The sequence below is a fragment of the Scyliorhinus canicula genome, chromosome 13 (assembly GCF_902713615.1).
Source record: "Scyliorhinus canicula chromosome 13, sScyCan1.1, whole genome shotgun sequence".
In the NCBI taxonomy this organism is placed as follows: Eukaryota; Metazoa; Chordata; class Chondrichthyes; order Carcharhiniformes; family Scyliorhinidae; genus Scyliorhinus; species Scyliorhinus canicula.
This window is the reverse complement of record NC_052158.1, coordinates 77,047,840-77,066,644: the sequence shown is the minus strand read 5'-3', so window position 1 is coordinate 77,066,644 and position 18,805 is coordinate 77,047,840. Positions and strand designations below refer to the sequence as shown.

Sequence of the window (18,805 nt, the reverse complement as noted above, 5' to 3'; positions counted from 1 at the left end):
CCCCACCCCACCTGCCCCACAAGGAAATGAGCTCAATTAAATTGGAGAGGAAAATCATCAGACAAGAAAATGCGAGACATTCAAACCGGACGTCATTAGATAAGTGACATTATTCAAACAATGGGTGAATATCATAGATGAACAATATTGTGAAGGTAGAAATAAACAGGCATTGTAATGGAAAAGCTAATGAATTGGAACTCAACCTAGAGTACAGTGACATGTCAAGGTTGCAAATTTTACGAGTTCAAATAGTGATGAGGAGAAAGATGGAGTCAGTGTTAGGGGAATAGATTTGGGCAAAACCTAATGCACTGAATGACCTTAACCACCCCAAATATTGCGCTGGAATAACTGTACAACACGTCCATGACTAGCTGTTGGGTAAGCTGTCTGACAGCACAGAGGTGGGAGTCAATCAAGATGCCAGAGAGGACAAGCTGGGTGTCAGCAGCGTCTTTAGAGAGGAAAGGGAGGCTGCGGTAGAGTGGCAGTTGGTGTGGAAGTCGGACCAAGGGTGATAATAGTGATTTTGAAGGGACATCTGATATTCTTAAGCAGAGAAAATTGTTCAAAATGCCAGCTAGCAAGAGGGCCAGAAGGGCAGTGGCCTGGTCAGAGGTTGATTGGGAAAAATGTCAAGTGCATGGAGAGAAGGTTGTGGGTGCGTGCGTGGAGGGGGGGGGGGGGGGGGGGGGGGGGCACATGAGCAGAGGTTTCTGGTCTTGTGTAAATTGAAGCCTGAGGCCCCGTATCAGGTGGGCCTTCTGCCTGCCAGTTCTGGAACAGGGATGATTACCACATGTTTGTGCCAACCAATTCAGGGTTGCAAAACAACAGAAGAACTTGTGTAAATATATATCCAATTTAACTATTGCGAAGTGTACAAATAATTCCATGAGCTTTGTGTACTCATTTATTAGTGTCCAATTCATATTTCTCAGTAGTCAGTCCCTGTTTGGATACCCACTAGAGTAGTCTGGATTAGGTAGATGGCTCGCATCAATTGGAGAAACAAGCATTTTTCTATCATTGATATATGCTTCTGACCAACAGTTTGTCTTCTACATATATGGCATAATCACTGTGCATTCAAGTGAAGCTCACTCAGATTACAACAGCTTGCATTTATACATGAAGGAAAATAACCCATGGTGCCTCACAGAAAAATACTCAAACAAAAATTGACAACAAGCCAAAGAAGATGATATTGAGCGGTTGACTAAACGTTTGGTCAAAGAGGTGCATTTTAAGAAAGGTGTGAAAACCAGGAGAGAGATGGAGAGAGATTTAAGAAGAAAATTCCAGCGTTTAGAGCCTAGATGGCCAAAGGCAAGGCTGTAAGAGAGGGGGGGGGGGGGGGGGGGAACTGGCATATGAATCATTCAAGGTAACACAGCGACAGACTTATTACGCACATTCGTACAAATAATCTATGAGAAGAGGAAATTACCATGATTCTTCTGCATACATGGAAGTATGGAAGTTATCTCAAATTGATTCACCTGTTTCCAGTTTTCCAGTGACAGACCTGTTTTGCTTCCATTGCCGTTTCCACTGGACTTTTACAGTTGCAAACATCTTAAGGTACTTCACAGAAATAGGAGACAAACAGGTGCTGAGCCAAAGGAGGGATTTGATTCAACCAAGTATATAACATGAAACCTCTCCCAAGCTCACAATGGAGGTTTAGAAAGGCAAACTTGTATTTGAACTCGAAGATATAAAGTTTAAGGAAGCATAGTATAAATATTGTTCATGCTCGATGGTTATTGCTTTGTGAAAGATGTGCGGAAATATTCATATTAATACTTGAATCTGAATATCATGGCAAATATCGTGTCCAAAAAGTTTGGTGGGGTTTCTGTGTCACTAGGATAGGTGTGGGCTTGGGTAGGGTGTTCTTTCTAAGGGCCGATACAGACTCGATGGGCCGAATGGCCTCCTTTTGCACTGTAAATTCTATGATGTCCGTGTGGGAGAAACTCTCTTCGATTTCCTCTTTTATTTCTCTTCCTGCACCTAATGGCACCTGAGGCAGGCAAAGTACATGCTTAGGTTAGTTTTAATAGCTAGTTCTTGGGACAGGTTACTAGGTTGTTACCAGAGGTTATAACTTAAGGGGCGCCACCCTCCATCAAGCATGACTGACCAGAAAGTCTCTCTAGCTCTTATACCTGCCATATTGTTTTGGCAGGATTTACAGATTGATAATCAACCTATTGGCCAACTCCCTCTGTTGCCATCAAATTCTGAAGTGGGACTCAAACCTGCAACTTCTGGTTCAGAGGTGGGGCTCTATTCGCTGTACCACAAGACCCTTCCCCTCCCCCCACTTTGATTTCAACAGCTGTTAATTTTCTTCAAATGAATCACTTCAAATATAACTTCAAGAATTCCTTAAGTGGTTAAATAGAGGGAGAACGTGGATGGAGGCGGGGAGAAATTGTGTTGTTTTGTATTATGGATTCTGCAACTCAGTGCAATCTTTCCAGCTCCATGTTTCCTCTCACCTTGCCAACCAGTGAAAAATGCTTCCGTCACAATTGTAACGTTATTGGAATAAAATTGTAAGACAGTTGATAAATGGTGTATTCTCTTGAAAATTAGACCACTGACTAATTGGTGATTTGTTTAAACGTACATGGAGAAAATCATCTTAGTCTTAGCTTATAATGAAAGCCCTGTGGACATGAAGTGCAGGTGTATAATGTGCTAACTCACTATGATGTGACTGTATGAGGTAACACTGCTCAGCTCAGGCACATTTATCACAGCGGAGCCAAACTTGTGTCAATTAATGGTTATTTGCGGGTGCTTTAATGCTGCTGACACAAGTTACTTTCCAGTGTTGAACAATAGTTTAGTTTATTATATTACTCAAGAGTTTGCGATTACATTCTGATCCCAGGCAATGCAGCTGCTCAAATGAATACTGCACTAATTTTTAAGGGTATTATGTAAATCTCCATTTATTGGAACTCATGTTGTTCAACGAGATAGCATGGTGTGGGAAATTCATTCTGAGAACTGAACGGATAATTCACGAAGAAATCTCTGTTTCAAAATTTCTGTGAAGTAAGACCTTGGTCTTTATTCGTCCAATAATTCTTATGTTCACGGTTTATGAATTTTGGATTCTTGGAATAATACAGTTGCATTAATTGCAGGCAAGGGCAGGCCACATAAGATGAAATGGTGGCAGAATGGTAATGTCACAGGTAAGGTAGATGCCCAAATTGATCAACAACTGGTGGAGTTTAAATTTAAATAATAAATCGGAGAAATTAAGCTAGCCTCAGGAATGGCCATCTTGGCAATTGTTTCTGATTGTTGTAAAAACCCATCTGATTCACTGATGTCCTTTAGGGCAGGAAATCGTATCCGATCTGGCCTGCGTGTGCATCCAGACCCACAGCGTTGTGACTGATTAATAACTGCCCTCTGAAATAGCTCAGCAAGCTACTCAGTTCAAAGGCAATTTGGGATGGGCAACAAATGCCCACCCTGCCAGTGACGCCCACATCTCACGACAAAGCAAAAAAAAAAGACATTGCGACAGATACCCCTTGTGGGATTCTCCAACGGTGGGATCCTCCGCTTTACTGGGAGCGCACCCATGCCCACGGGTTTCCCGACGATGTGGGATGGCCACAATGGGAAACTCCATTGGCCGGCTGCTGGAACGGAGGATCCTACTGCTGGCGGGTTCGTGCTGCATCAGAAAACAGGGCTGGCGGGAAGGAGAATCCAGCCCCGCGTCTTTCAAATACGCATTCACAATTCTGAATGCTTCTTTTCTGTTACCTAGTTTCAGGCAAACCAGACCTTGTAAACTATGTTTGCAACATCCTACAGAAGCATCAACTTAAAGATAAATGGAAGCGTTAACATAATGCTCATTGTTTAATACAAATCTCATCACCAATCATTATTAGAAAGTAATGTGCACTGTCCAGCCAAGTGAGATTGTTGAATGTGTTCAATCATGCAAAGTCTACTGTGGTTAAATGAAGTATTGACCCCAAAATATTTAATTAATGGACCAGGCCATTATTTGCCCATATACCATATATTGCGAATAATAGATTTCAATGCTGTGCACCAGTTTAACCTGCAACAATGATTAGAATGTATTAAACCAATCCAACTTGACTCAGTTGAAAGACTGGTACTGGGACTTGTATTAAACAATAAACATTAAGGACTGGATTATCTGTTCCTGAGGCTAAGAGCTGACTCCAACAGAGAATCCGTGGTGTTTCACGACGGGAAAATTGATGCAAACCCTTCACTGATTCTGGCGAGGGGCGAGCACCGGCGCTGCGTGAAGCACCCGCGGATCACACGGCAAATGGGCAGAGAATCGGTGGGCCCCAGACCGCTCATGCGCAGTGCTGACAAGCTGCAGCCACACACGCACACGTCCCACACACGCACTGGGCGCGCCAGAAAACTTGGCTCTGGCTATGCAGGACCGTGTACCCGCCCACGCTGACCCCACAGCCTACGCCCTGGCCACCCCCCACCACTCCCCCCTGCCCTAGCAGAAGCCTCCGGCCAGCGGCAACGATCCCGGCTGAGTGTGGCGGCGCTGGACACTATCCACATGCCGGCAAGCCAGGCTCATGACTGTTGGGACCACACAAGGCCTGCGCAGTCGGGAACTCGGCCGATTGGAGGCAGAGCATCGTGGATGGGCCGGCTGATGACACGCCAATGGCGTTGCGACTGCACACGGCACGTGTCCCGATGACGTTGATTTGGAGGGGGCGGAGCATTGCAAACCGGCGTCAAACCGTGCCTGCCCCAATTCCGGCGTCGGGATCCATTCTCCATCCGATCGCAGTTCTCGATTTCGGCAATGGGCAATGGAAAATTCCGCCTTCAGTCAACATCTTCATTTATATTGACTAAATGCATTACTTTTTTTATAAATTTAGAGTACCCAATTATTTTTTTTGCAATTAAGGGGCAATTTAGCATTGCCAATCCACCTAGCCTTCACATCTTTGGGTTATGGGGGCGAAACCCACGCAAACACGGGGAGAGTGTGCAAACTCCACACGGACAGTGACCCAGAGCCGGGATCGAACCTGAGACCTCGGCGCTGTGAGGCAGCAGGGCTAACCCACTACGCCACCGTGCTGCCCCTAAATGCATTACTTTGATGTGTTGTTAATGTGATATAGATGTCTAGATAATAGGAGTACAAGGAGGCTAATAGGCCCTTTAATTGTGCTCCGCCATTCATTATGATCATGGCTGATCATCCAGCTGAATAACCTGTTCCCGCTTTCCCCCCATATACATTGATCCCTTTAGATCCTAGAGCTGTCTAGCTCCTTCTTGAAAACATAGGCTGGATTCTCCGATTCTGAGGCTGTGTTCCCATGCTGGCGTGGAAATGGTGGCTTTTTATGAAAGAAAAAATGGCGTAAAACAGCCACCGATCCTCCGGTTGGCCACGGGGTAGCATGCTGGCAGTGTAGAGCCCCCAGCTTTAGCTGCCGAGACAGCCCAGAGAATTGGCGGGTCCGTGGTCACACAAGCGCACGCCGGCGGCATGCAGTTGCCTTGCCGTGCATCATGGTGGTGGCCGCTCGCAGACCTGGCCCGTGAAATATTCCTCCCCTTCAGCTGGCTCGTGCACCCCGGACCACAGCCCCACAGTACCCCCAGCTCCTGATAAAGTCTCCCTCTGCCCCCGGATCAGCCCTCCCCCGACTTTGGCAGTGCTGGTCTGAGTCCGCAGTCGCCACGTCAAGTACTAGACAGATGAGACCACACACCACCAACACCGGCGCTTTGGAGGGGGCTGCGCATCGCGGGGTCGGGAACTTTGATTCTCTGGCCGATCGGCAAACGCGATTTCGGCGACCGGAGAATCCAGCCCCATATGTTTTGGCTTTAACTACTTTCTGTTGTAGTAAATTTCACAGGCCTACCACTCTTTGGGTGAACATATTTCTTCTCATCTCAGCTCTAAATGATTTACGCAATACCGAACACTGGTTTCTTCCTGTTCCCCAACATTCCCGGAGGGGATTTTTTGACTGTTGTTGCCAGTGGAGGCTTCCGGTCCCATCGACAGTGAACCCCTGCCACTGGGATAGCCAGCAGGAAGGGTGAGCGACCACCAAATGAAGTCCATGCACATGTGTGCGCGCTTCCCGGGAAGTGTGCACAATAGATATATCCTGCAGCAGTTGGACATCCCCGGCCTCTTCGAGGACCACCCCACAATGACTGGTTGGCTCTTGAGGGATAAGGGGTACCTGTTGAGGCCTTGGCTGATGATGCCAGTACGGAGGCTGGTGACTGATGAGGAGACTCGAAACAACGAGGCCCATGCGGCCAGCTGGGCTGTCATTTACGTGTGCATCGGGGTCCTCAAAATGCAGTTCCGATGCTTTGACTGCTCTGGTAGTGCACTGCAGTACACACCTAGAGGGTCGCCCTCAACCCCCTACCCCTTTACCCCCTTGCCCCCCCCCCCACCCCCCAGTGTCCTCTCAGTCTTCCTGAACCTCTTAGCCTTCCGAGCTCTACTGCGTCATCTAGGTGTGTCTCTAGGATGCACATCAGAGATGGAGGCAGCCTGCTGATTACCAGGTCCCGTGGCCTTCACTGCTCCTGGCGGGTGTCCTCTGGGGCCCTGGGGTTCGAAATACCATGGCCTACTTGCAGGCAACACATGCATCTCCCTGCAATCTGTTCCAAGGGCTGACTACAAGACACGCCGTTGTCGGGGGCAGGAACTCGGGGAAGCTGGTGGCCGCCGTCACCACTCCATAGGGTAGCTCTGGGTTGGCACATAGCACTCAGTCGGGAAGCTTGCCATTAAATCGTGTCCAAAGATTGTGATTAATTTGTTTTGCCCAATCCATACGCAGCTTAAAGCCCCCATAATTACAGATGTTATTTTATCATATGCATCTCTAAATTCCTGTTTGATGCCATTCCCAACATCACCACTACAGTTTGAGAGTCTATATACTACCTTCACTACCCATACTCATTCCACATTGTCAGAGCTAATATCCTTATAAACTATTGTGTTAGTTCCTCTTTAACCAGCAATGCAACCTCACTGTCTTTTCCTTTTTATCTGTCTATCCTAAATACTGAATACCCTTGGATGTTCAAATAAACATGATATTCAGGGACCCTGTTCTCAGTTCTCGGCCTGAAACTGGGCTTGAAGAATTGCACATGTGTAGACAGAACATTTGCTGGACAATAAGTGTCACCTCTTGTGCATTTTACGATTTACCATGCTTACTTGTGGTGGTTATAATTCGAACAGCCCCCACGCCCCACACTACATGGATGTGCGGCTGGAGACGGGAAGGGCCCAGCGCCCCACATGGAGGCTGGACGGTGCCTTACTAGCTGACAAGGCCTTCAGCGAAAGGATAGCGCGGGCCATAGCGGAATACACGGAGAACAACCAAAACGGGGAGGTCTCATCCTCCACGTTCTGGGAAGCGCTTAAGGCCGTACTAAGAGGGGAAATCATTGCCTACAAAGCGCAAAGAGATAGGGAGGAAAGGGTGGCTAGGCAGAAGCTGGTCGACTCCATACTGGAGGTAGACCGTAAATACTCCGAGGCCCCGACCGTAGAGCTCCTGGCGGAGAGAAAAGAATTACAAAGGAACTTTGACCTGCTCTCCACCAGGAAAGCAGTATACCAACTCCGCCAGGCACGCGGGGCCCTGTACGAACACGGAGACAAAGCCAGCCGCCTGTTGGCACACCAGCTGAGAAAGCAGGCAGCCAGCAGGGAAATTGCGCAAATCAGAGGTACCAGAGGCACGTGGGAAACAGAACCAGAGAGGATTAACGAAACCTTCAAGGCCTTCTACCAAGAGCTGTACACCTCGGAGCCCCCAACGGGGAAGGCTGGGATGAACCAGTTTCTTGATGGACTGGACATACCAGTCGTGGGAGAGGGCAGAAAACGGGATCTGGAAGCACCACTAGCACTGGGAGAGATCATGGAGAGCATTAGCTCCATGCAGACGGGGAAGGCGCCGGGACCGTACGGATTCCCGGCGGACTTCTACAAAAAATTCGCGACAGCGCTGGCCCCGCACCTGCGGGAGATGTTCACAGACTCGCTAGCTAGGGGCACACTGCCACCCACGTTAGCACAGGCCTCAATCTCGCTGATACCTAAGAAAGACAAAGACCCAACGGAATGTGGGTCATACAGACCCATATCTCTGCTGAACGCAGACGCCAAAATACTGGCCAAATTCCTAGCCAACAGGCTAGAAGACTGTGTACCTGAGGTGGTCACAGAGGACCAGACGGGCTTCGTCAAAGGTAGACAGCTTACCGCGAACATCAGGCGCCTGCTGAACGTGATAATGACCCCCTCCGGGGAGAGAACACAAGAGGTGATTGTCTCCCTGGACGCAGAAAAGGCCTTCGACAGAGTCGAATGGAAATACCTCATAGAGGTACTGGAGCGGTTCGGGCTTGGAACAGGGTTCACCGCTTGGGTAAAGCTCCTATACAACGCTCCCATGGCGAGTGTACGGACCAACAATACCAACTCCCAATACTTCCAGCTGCACAGGGGCATTAGACAAGGATGCCCACTGTCCCCGCTGCTGTTCGCACTAGCAATCGAACCGCTAGCAATCGCGCTCAGGGCAGGAAAAATTTGGAGGGGGATCCGAAGGGGAGGTAGAGAGCACAGAGTCTCACTCTATGCAGATGATCTGCTCCTCTATATCTCGGACCCACAAAGCAGCATGGACGGAATCATAGCGCTCCTGAAAGAGTTTGGAGCCTTCTCGGGCTACAAACTCAACATGAGCAAAAGTGAGATCTTCCCAGTACACCCGCAAGGGGGGGGGGGGGGGGGGGGGGGCAGCACTAAAGGGGCTGCCGTTCAAACAAGCCCGAAATAAATTCCGCTACCTGGGGATCCAAATAGCCCATGACTGGAAAGGGATCCACAAATGGAACCTCACCAGCCTGACGGAGGAAGTTAAAAAGGACTTGCAAAGATGGAACACACTCCCGCTCTCCCTCGCGGGGAGAGTCCAGACGATCAAAATGAACGTACTGCCCAGGTTCCTTTTCCTGTTTAGATCCATTCCGATCTACATCCCCAAGGCCTTTTTCAAAGCGCTGGACAAACATATCATGGCGTTCGTATGGGGGGGGGGGTAAAAATGCTAGGTCATACAAAAAACAAAATCCAGTGGGGGGCTAGCTCTCCCGAATCTACAATTCTACCACTGGGCGGCAACAGCCGAGCGAGTAAGGGGATGGATCCAGGAGCCAGAAGCCGAGTGGGTGCGTGCGGAGGAGGCCTCCTGCATGGGAACCTCCCTCCGGGCCCTCGCCACGGCAGCACTCCCATCCCCACCCAAAAACACTCCACCAGCCCAGTGGTGACAGCCACCCTCCAATCCTGGAACCAACTGCGGCAGCAATTTGGCCTGTACAAAATGTCGGACAAGGCTCCCATCTGCAACAACCATAGGTTCAAACCAGCACTGACTGACGCCACCTTCAAAAGGTGGAGGCAGGACGGGGGGACACTGACAGTCAGGGACCTATACACGGACGACAGGATCGCAACACTGGACGAACTGACAGAGAAATTTCAGCTAGCTGGGGGGAACGAGCTACGGTACCTGCAGCTCAAAAACTTCCTACGAAAGGAGACAAGGACGTACCCACAACCGCCACGACAGACACTACTGGAAGACCTACTGGACGCAAGTATCCTAGAGAAAGGGAACTGTAGTGACATGTATGACCGACTGGTAGATAGGGACGACACCGTACTGGACGCAACAAGAAGGAAATGGGAGGACGACCTGGGGATGGAGATAGGGTGGGGACTCTGGAGCGAAGCACTGCATAGGGTCAACTCCACCTCAATGTGCGCAAGGCTCAGCCTGACGCAGCTAAAAGTGGTACATAGAGCCCACTTAACGAGAAACCGTATGAGTAGGTTCTTCCCGGAGGTGGAGGACAAATGTGAGCGGTGCCAAAGAGGCCCGGCCAACCACGCCCACATGTTCTGGTCTTGCCCCAGACTTGTGGAGTACTGGACAGCCTTCTTCGAGGCTATGTCCAAAGTGGTGGGGGTGAGGGTGGAGCCATGCCCGATAGTGGCGGTCTTCGGGGTTTCAGACCAGCCAGATCTATTCCTGGGGAGGAGGGCGGACGCCCTTGCCTTTGCCTCCCTGATTGCCCGCCGTAGAATCCTGTTTGGCTGGCGGTCAGCAGCACCACCCAGAGCTGCAGACTGGCTGTCCGACCTCTCGGAATCTCTCCAAATGGAGAAAATCAATTCGCCATCCGAGGGTCGGACGACGGCTTCCACAGAACGTGGGAGCCATTCATGCAACTGTTCCGGGACCTGTTTGTGGCCAACGTACATGAGGAAGAATAGTCGGGTGGCCAAGAACCAGGGGAAAATGGACGGGAATCGGGGGAAGGTAGCCGGGGGGAGGGGGGGGGGGGGGCTACGGGCTCGGTATGGGGGTTTGATGGCAAGCCAAGGCCCAAAACCAAACTATAAATAAATGCCTATAAACATGTGCCTCGGCCAACCCAGCATGGGTTGGTACCTGGGACTTCGATGTTGTGGCCATTTCAGAGACATGGATAGAGCAGGGACAGGAATGGTTGTTGCAGGTTCCGGGGTTTAGGTGTTTTAGTAAGTTCAGAGAAGGGGGCAAAAGAGGGGGAGGTGTGGCGCTGCTAGTCAAGGACAGTATTACGGTGGCGGAAAGGATGCTAGATGGGGACTCTTCTTCTGAGGTAGTATGGGCTGAGGTTAGAAACAGGAAAGGAGAGGTCACCCTGTTGGGAGTTTTCTATAGGCCACCTAATAGTTCTAGGGATGTAGAGGAAAGGATGGCGAAGATGATTCTGGAAAAGAGCGAAAGTAACAGGGTAGTTGTTATGGGAGACTTTAACTTTCCAAATATTGACTGGAAAAGATATAGTTCGAGTGCATTAGATGGGTCATTCTTTGTACAATGTGTGCAGGAGGGTTTCCTGACACAATATGTTGACAGGCCAACAAGAGGCGAGGCCACATTGGATTTGGTTTTGGGTAATGAACCAGGCCAGGTGTTAGATCTGGAGGTAGGTGAGCACTTTGGAAACAGTGACCACAATTCGGTGACCTTTACGTTAGTGATGGAAAGGGATAAGTATACCCCGCAGGGCAAGAGTTATAGCTGGGGGAAGGGCAATTATGATGCCATTAGACATGACTTAGGATGTGTTGGTTGGAGAAGTAGGCTGCAAGGGTTGGGCACACTGGATATGTGGAGTTTGTTCAAGGAACAGCTATTGCATGTTCTTGATAAGTACGTACCAGTCAGGCAGGGAGGAAGGGGTCGAGCGAGGGAACCGTGGTTTACCAAAGAAGTGGAATCTCTTGTTAAGAGGAAGAAGGAGGCCTATGTAAAGATGAGGCGTGAAGTTTCAGTTGGGGCGCTTGATATTTACAAGGAAGCGAGGAAGGATCTAAAGAGAGAGCTGAGACGAGCAAGGAGGGGACATGAGAAGTCTTTGGCAGGTAGGATCAAGGAAAACCCAAAAGCTTTCTATAGGTATGTCAGGAATAAAAGAATGACTAGGGTAAGAGTAGGGCCAGTCAAGGACAGTGGTGGGAAGTTGTGTGTGGAGGCTGAGGAGATAAGCGAGATACTAAATGAATACTTTTCGTCAGTATTCACTCAGGAAAAAGATAATATTGTGGAGGAGAATGCTGAGACCCAGGCTATTAGAATAGATGGCATTGAGGTGCGTAGGGAAGAAGTGTTGGCAATTCTGGACAAGGTGAAAATAGATAAGTCCCCGGGGCCGGATGGGATTTATCCTAGGATTCTCTGGGAAGCCAGGGAAGAGATTGCTGAGCCTTTGGCTTTGATTTTTAGGTCATCATTGGCTACAGGAATAGTGCCAGAGGACTGGAGGATAGCAAATGTGGTCCCTTTGTTCAAGAAGGGGAGTAGAGATAACCCCGGTAACTATAGGCCGGTGAGCCTAACGTCTGTGGTGGGTAAAGTCTTGGAGAGGATTATAAAAGATACGATTTATAATCATCTAGATAGGAATAATATGATTAGGGACAGTCAGCATGGTTTTGTGAAGGGTAGGTCATGCCTCACAAACCTTATCGAGTTCTTTGAGAAGGTGACTGAACAGGTAGACGAGGGTAGAGCAGTTGATGTGGTGTATATGGATTTCAGTAAAGCGTTTGATAAGGTTCCCCACGGTCGTCTATTGCAGAAAATACGGAGGCTGGGGATTGAGGGTGATTTAGAGATGTGGATCAGAAATTGGCTAATTGAAAGAAGACAGAGAGTGGTAGTTGATGGGAAATGTTCAGAATGGAGTTCAGTTACGAGTGGCGTACCACAAGGATCTGTTCTGGGGCCGTTGCTGTTTGTCATTTTTATAAATGACCTAGAGGAGGGCGCAGAAGGATGGGTGAGTAAATTTGCAGACGACACTAAAGTCGGTGGAGTTGTAGACAGTGCGGAAGGATGTTGCAGGTTACAGAGGGACATAGATAGGCTGCAGAGCTGGGCTGAGAGGTGGCAAATGGAGTTTAATGTGGAGAAGTGTGAGGTGATTCACTTTGGAAAGAATAACAGAAATGCGGAATATTTGGCTAATGGTAAAATTCTTGGTAGTGTGGATGAGCAGAGGGATCTCGGTGTCCATGTACATAGATCCCTGAAAGTTGCCACCCAGGTTGATAGGGTTGTGAAGAAGGCCTATGGTGTGTTGGCCTTTATTGGTAGAGGGATTGAGTTCCGGAGCCATGAGGTCATGTTGCAGTTGTACAAAACTCTAGTACGGCCGCATTTGGAGTATTGCGTACAGTTCTGGTCGCCTCATTATAGGAAGGACGTGGAAGCTTTGGAACGGGTGCAGAGGAGATTTACCAGGATGTTGTCTGGTATGGAGGGAAAATCTTATGAGGAAAGGCTGATGGACTTGAGGTTGTTTTCGTTAGAGAGAAGAAGGTTAAGAGGTGACTTAATAGAGGCATACAAAATGATCAGAGGGTTAGATAGGGTGGACAGCGAGAGCCTTCTCCCGCGGATGGAGGTGGCTAGCACGAGGGGACATAGCCTTAAATTGAGGGGTAATAGATATAGGACAGAGGTCAGAGGTGGGTTTTTTACGCAAAGAGTGGTGAGGCCGTGGAATGCCCTACCTGCAACAGTAGTGAACATGCCAACATTGAGGGCATTTAAAAATTTATTGGATAAGCATATGGATGATAAGGGCATAGTGTAGGTTAGATGGCCTTTAGATTTTTTCCATGTCGGTGCAACATCGAGGGCCGAAGGGCCTGTACTGCACTGTATCGTTCTATGTATGCTGGCTAAAGGGGGCGGGCACAATTATTGTTATGAAGATGCTTACCTGTAAATATTCATGTTAAATTTTTGTGTTTTCCTTTTTTTTTTCTCTCTCTCTAATAACTTGTAATTTGTCATATATAAAATATGAAAACTCAATAAAAAAACATTTATAAAAAAAAATAATTTGAACAGCCCAACAATTTAAATTTCGTAACCTGATAAAGAACTTTGAAAGATTCAATGTGACCAGTGTGTTACCAGTTATGATGCAGCATCCAGTAAGTTCTATCGATCACAAGTTACACCAAGTACTGGTTGAGACCAGCAACCAGAGTTGTAGTTTACTCATTCAGCAGTGAGTGTAGAATCTGAACATTGATTCAGATTGCAGCTCAGTATACATGTCCAGCAGCGCGGGTTCAATTCCCGTACCAGCTGAGAACTGAGAATTCTGAATTCTCCCTCTGTGTACCCGAACAGATGCCGGAATATGACGACTAGGGGATTTTCACTGTAACTTCATTGCAGTGTTAACGTAAGCCTACTTGTGACAATAAATATTATTATCCAAACCCTGCTTATTTTCAACACTAGTCTTAAGTTAATTGAAGCTTGACGTTCAGGGAATCTTTTTCCACTTTGACCCTGTCTGACCACAATGAAATTCCAATTTTCTGAAACATTCAGGGCAGGTTAATGATGGTCTTCACACAAAGGTACAGTGATTTTCATTACAAATACTTACAGTTACTTTTTTTCTTGTTTATAGTTACCCTCTTGGATTCTATGTCAGCTCCTGGAGACTTGGGCTGGGTGGCATATCCTCCAGAGGGGGTGAGTATATTGTATTTCCTTTCTTTGATTAAGTAGCCTAGTGAGGGCAAAGGTGTCGAAAATGATCTTGAATCCCAGTTCCTTGACAGTAAATGATTATCCAAACATGCTTCCCCTAAAAGAGCATGTTTGAAAATTAGTGTGATGATGTGACTGGAGCTGCTTTGCTATTTTAAAATTACCTCTGTAAATTGTCTATTTGGGTGTGTTAGACAGCATTATATCCTTTGCTGTAAGGACAGTGACAGAGGGTATGTTTATCCATCAAAGGCTCAGTCTTGAAGGTCAAACTCTTATAACACCAGGTTAAAGTCCAACAGGTTTGTTTCGAATCACTAGTTTTTGGAGCGCAGCTCCCATGGAGCTACGCTCCAAAATCTAGTGATTCGAAACAAACCTGTTGGACTTTAAGCTGGTGTTGTAAGACTTCTTACTGCGCTCACCCAAGTCCAACGCCGGCATCTCCACATCATGAAAGTCAAAAGCTACAGGATCTTCGTTGCAGGTGAGGAGCAGGTGGATGTAGAAACCAAGTACTTTTTTTCACATTTAGGAAGATTTTTGTCATTTGAAATTTTTACAGGGAGAGGTAGACAGAAGAATGGGAGTTGCAAAAGCAAAATACTGCAAGTGCTGGACATCTGAGGGGAAAACTGGAAGTACTCAGCAGGCCGGGCAGAATTTGTGGAGAGAGGAAAAACAGAGTTAACATCTCCAGTCAGTGTCCCTTTGTCAGAATTGGGAGCACAAAGAGGTGTAGCAGTTGAAGTGAAGTAAGGAAAGGTGGCAGAAGGGAGGAAAGAACAAAAGGGAAGATTTTTAACATGGTAGAATGCAGGAGATCAGATTAGAAAGAGATGATAGTGCAAGGCCAAAAGAGGTGGTAATGAGAAAAGAAATGAAAGATGCGTCGAGAAGAGATGTAAATGGGAAAATGCAGAATTGCCGGCAACAGCTGCTGTCCAAAACCCAAATATGAATGGGGGGCAGAGATTATGGTCTGAATTTGTTGAACTCAATCACTGGAATCCCCGCCCCCACTCGTGGTGTGTTTTCCAGTGATGGAGGCGACCCGCCATTGGTCGCCAGTGGGATCTTCCTGTTCCACCAAAATCAGTGGCCATTTGCGTTGCCTGCAGGCCGCGCCGCCGGGGAACCTGAAGATCCCTCCGACAGGAAGGGCCAGAAATCCAGCCCAATGTTGAGTCCAGAAGGTTGTAAAATACCTAATCAAAAGATGGGGTGCTGTTCTGCATGCGTACTTTGAAGTTCAGTGCAGCAGTGTTGGACACCGAGTGCATGTAGGCCAGAGTGGGAGCAGAGAGGAGAATTAAAGTGTCAGATAATCAGAAGAATGGGATAATGAGTGTAACATTGATGGAAATTGTGTAATCTGCAGCTTCTTTGTGAGCATCTCAATTTTATCTATTGGGGAGCATTATGCAATCACAGCGAGGATTTCCAGCAAGATTAGAGCGATGCACAGAATTCACAGATGGTAGTGCATAAAGAGGATCGAATAAACAGGAGAGCCAATTTCAATGTTAGATTTTCTACAGCAGTGACCCATTCATATTCAGACAAGCTTCACTTACCTCATTCATCAGTGCTACCGAGGTTTCCGATCTGCGTTTATAGGAAGTAATTTTAACCTTGACTGCTTGGGTGGTAAACCAATGGGCCAGATGTCCCACCTGTTATAGAAACTGCCCAATTTTCGTTTCTGTTCATTTCAATGAATAAAACCTGCTGCCCTAACGGTGACCGGGAAAATTACAATTACCCACTTAGTTTTTCCAGAAGCTGCTGACTCTCTCTCCTCTCCCACCTCCTCTCTCTTTTACTCATGTGTGTCTTTTACTGTTCTCGCCCTGTGTGCTCAAGTTAATTATTGTAAGCACACACACAACAATGGAAATAATCATTGACATTGCTACTCACTGAATACATTTGGCACACATCTTCCTGCTCTCAAGCTGCACACTTGAGAAAACGAAAATCAAGTTTGGGTTTAATAACTGAACTTGAAGTAGATGGCACTTTCTTATCGTGATTTATTTTCTGAATCTCTTATTTCTGATGGCTGTGAACGCAATCTAGAATAATTTAATGGGTAAGTTTACCTAACTAGCTTCCTGGAGTGTCACCTTGACTCAGTCGGTGGCACTCATCATTAAGTTGTGGATTCTAGCCCCACTTCAGTGTTTGACACCCTAATCCATGTGTCACCTTTTGGGTGGAATGCTAACCTGAGGTTAAATACATCTATATCAAGTCATGAAGGACTTTGAGGATCATATGGTACTGTTCAAGGAAGAGCAAGGAATACTCCCCTATTTTGTTTAGTTAACATTGCTGCCTAAACCAATGCCACTGAAACATACTTGAATCCCATGCAAACATTGGCAACGTTTACATGGAATTATTTAGCAATTTTAACATGGGAACAGATCATTTGGCCCAACCAGTCAGGGTTGATGTTCATGGTCCATGCGATCAGCCCAAATGCTTGATGGAGCGGTCTGTCCTTCTCCAAAAATTGATAATAAGAAGGCTAGGACTTTTGACCTTCTGCAATTTAATCTATTACTTTTAATCGTTGTCAGGCATTAAGTGCTCAATGCAACTAATACTAAATTAATTAAGCATTGTTACTTCACATTAGAGATTTCTCTTTGTAGAACAGTTTATGCCCTTTTCATAACATTTATATAATAAATGTATACCAATCCCAGATCAGAGTTCTCATCATGGCATATTGGAACAACAGAAACCAATAATTACAGTACACTGACCTTGAAAACTGCAGGATTTTTGTATAAGTCTAACTGGTGCAATATAGACCTTCAAAGAAGGAAACCTGTTGCCCTTACTTGGTCCAGTCTACACACAGGTTGTAGTGGTCATAGGAGTCCAAAACGAGAGGTGTAAAGGAACTTATTTTATTGCAAAGAAAACTATATACACAGTACACTCCAGGTCCCAGCCGAGACTATTCATGCTCAGTTCCCATCTGGGTGGGCTTTTATGACAGAGTCCATTACTCCGCTGATGGGACCCCGCCCCTCAGTGGGGAAGCTCATATTCAACAAGGCTCACAAGGGGAGGCTAATTGGCCCATCCCCGTAGGTCTCATGCAGGTCATAACACAAGTCTAGTCCATAAAGGGCTCTAAAATGCCCTCACAGCCATTTTGATTGCTAGGTTAATGTCATAAAATATCCCAAGGTACTTTACAGACGCGTTAATAAACAAAATTTGATACTGAGCCACATGGGGAGAAAGGACAGATGACCAAAATCAAAAAGCATTTGTTGAGCAGCGTCTTAAAGGATGAGAGGCCCAGGGAGAAAACTCCAGACTTTAGGACCTAGGCAGCTGAAAGCATGGCCACAACTGGGGGGGGGGGGGGGGGGGGGGGTGATTAAAATGGAGGTTGTGCAAAAGGCCAAAGTGGGAGGAGCACCAAGATCTTGGATGGGTGCGGGGTTGGTTGAGAGATAAGGAGGGGGAAAAAAGCCAAGGAGCAATTTGAAAACCTGAATGAGAATTTGAAATTTGAAGCACTGCTGAAATGGGGGCCTGAGTAGGTGAGGGAACACACGTGAACAGGACTTTGTGTGTGTTAGGATCCAGGCAGAAGACTTTGGGATGAGCTCAAGTGTTTGCCGGGTGCTGGTAAATATACTTTGTTAAAAAACCCAAAATAAAAACCTTTATTAAAAACAAACAAAAAAAAGTGTGAGTCGGGTGGAAGATGGGAGGGCGGCCAGCGAGTGTTAGAATATTCATGTTTAAAGGTAATGTTGGAACCAACAATTCTACGGACACGTGCTTGTACGATTAGAATAGCGGTTTTAATATACTCACAACAGAGCCAGCCGGTTAGCCATTGAACTTTCGGTGAACTGGCCGGCTGACCATGTGACACTGATCTTTATACAGCAGCTCCAGGGGGAGGAGTCCGGGGCGGAACCAAGGGAGAAGCCCAGTACAATTCTCGAGCATTCCCAGAGCTACTCCCCCTGGTGGTCAGGTAGTGCAACTGCACTTACAATATAGCACATGTACATACAGATTATAATCCGGTGTGAATCACATTCATTACATTCACCCCCTGTGAAAAGAATTGAGTCCAGCGGGGGTGATGGCTCACAGTTAGTCTGTCTGGTGGACGAATTGTTCGTTTTGATCTGCGGAGCACCGGGGTTGCAGCCTCTTGCGGTGGCTGGGTGGGTGTTGAGAGCTGGGGTACGATGGCAGACTCCTTGGCGGGTCTTGTCCGAACTTGATACACCTCTGGCTCGACCGGAGACTGGGGGCGCTGGGGATGGGCTGATTCTGGCACGTGGAACCGGTGGGGTGAGCTTGCGGAATCGGGGGCGCGAGGGGGCGGCAGCATAGGGAACGGGGTAAGGGGTTCCTCAGTGCGGGTGGGGGGGCCTGGATCCAGCAGGTGCCAGGTCCTGAAGTGATACTGTGTCCTGGCGACCGTCCGGGAACTCCACGAATGCGTACTGGGGTTTGGAATGGAGGAGGCGCACCTTTTCAACAAGGAGGTCAGTTTTGTACCCCCTGACGTGCTTCCTCAGGAGGACCGG

The 18,805-nt window shown here is 47.5% G+C and overlaps 1 protein-coding gene across 3 annotated transcripts in view; it reads left to right on the top strand.

The window, feature by feature from the left end:
- epha4b (eph receptor A4b) overlaps window positions 1–18,805 on the top strand; it is a 480,535-nt gene that overhangs the window by 10,762 nt on the left and 450,968 nt on the right. For all 3 annotated transcript variants that reach the window (XM_038815297.1, XM_038815298.1, XM_038815299.1), the window contains exon 2: window positions 14,140–14,204. In XM_038815297.1, the coding sequence (XP_038671225.1) occupies window positions 14,140–14,204 (65 nt within the window). The remainder of the gene's footprint in view (window positions 1–14,139; window positions 14,205–18,805) is intronic.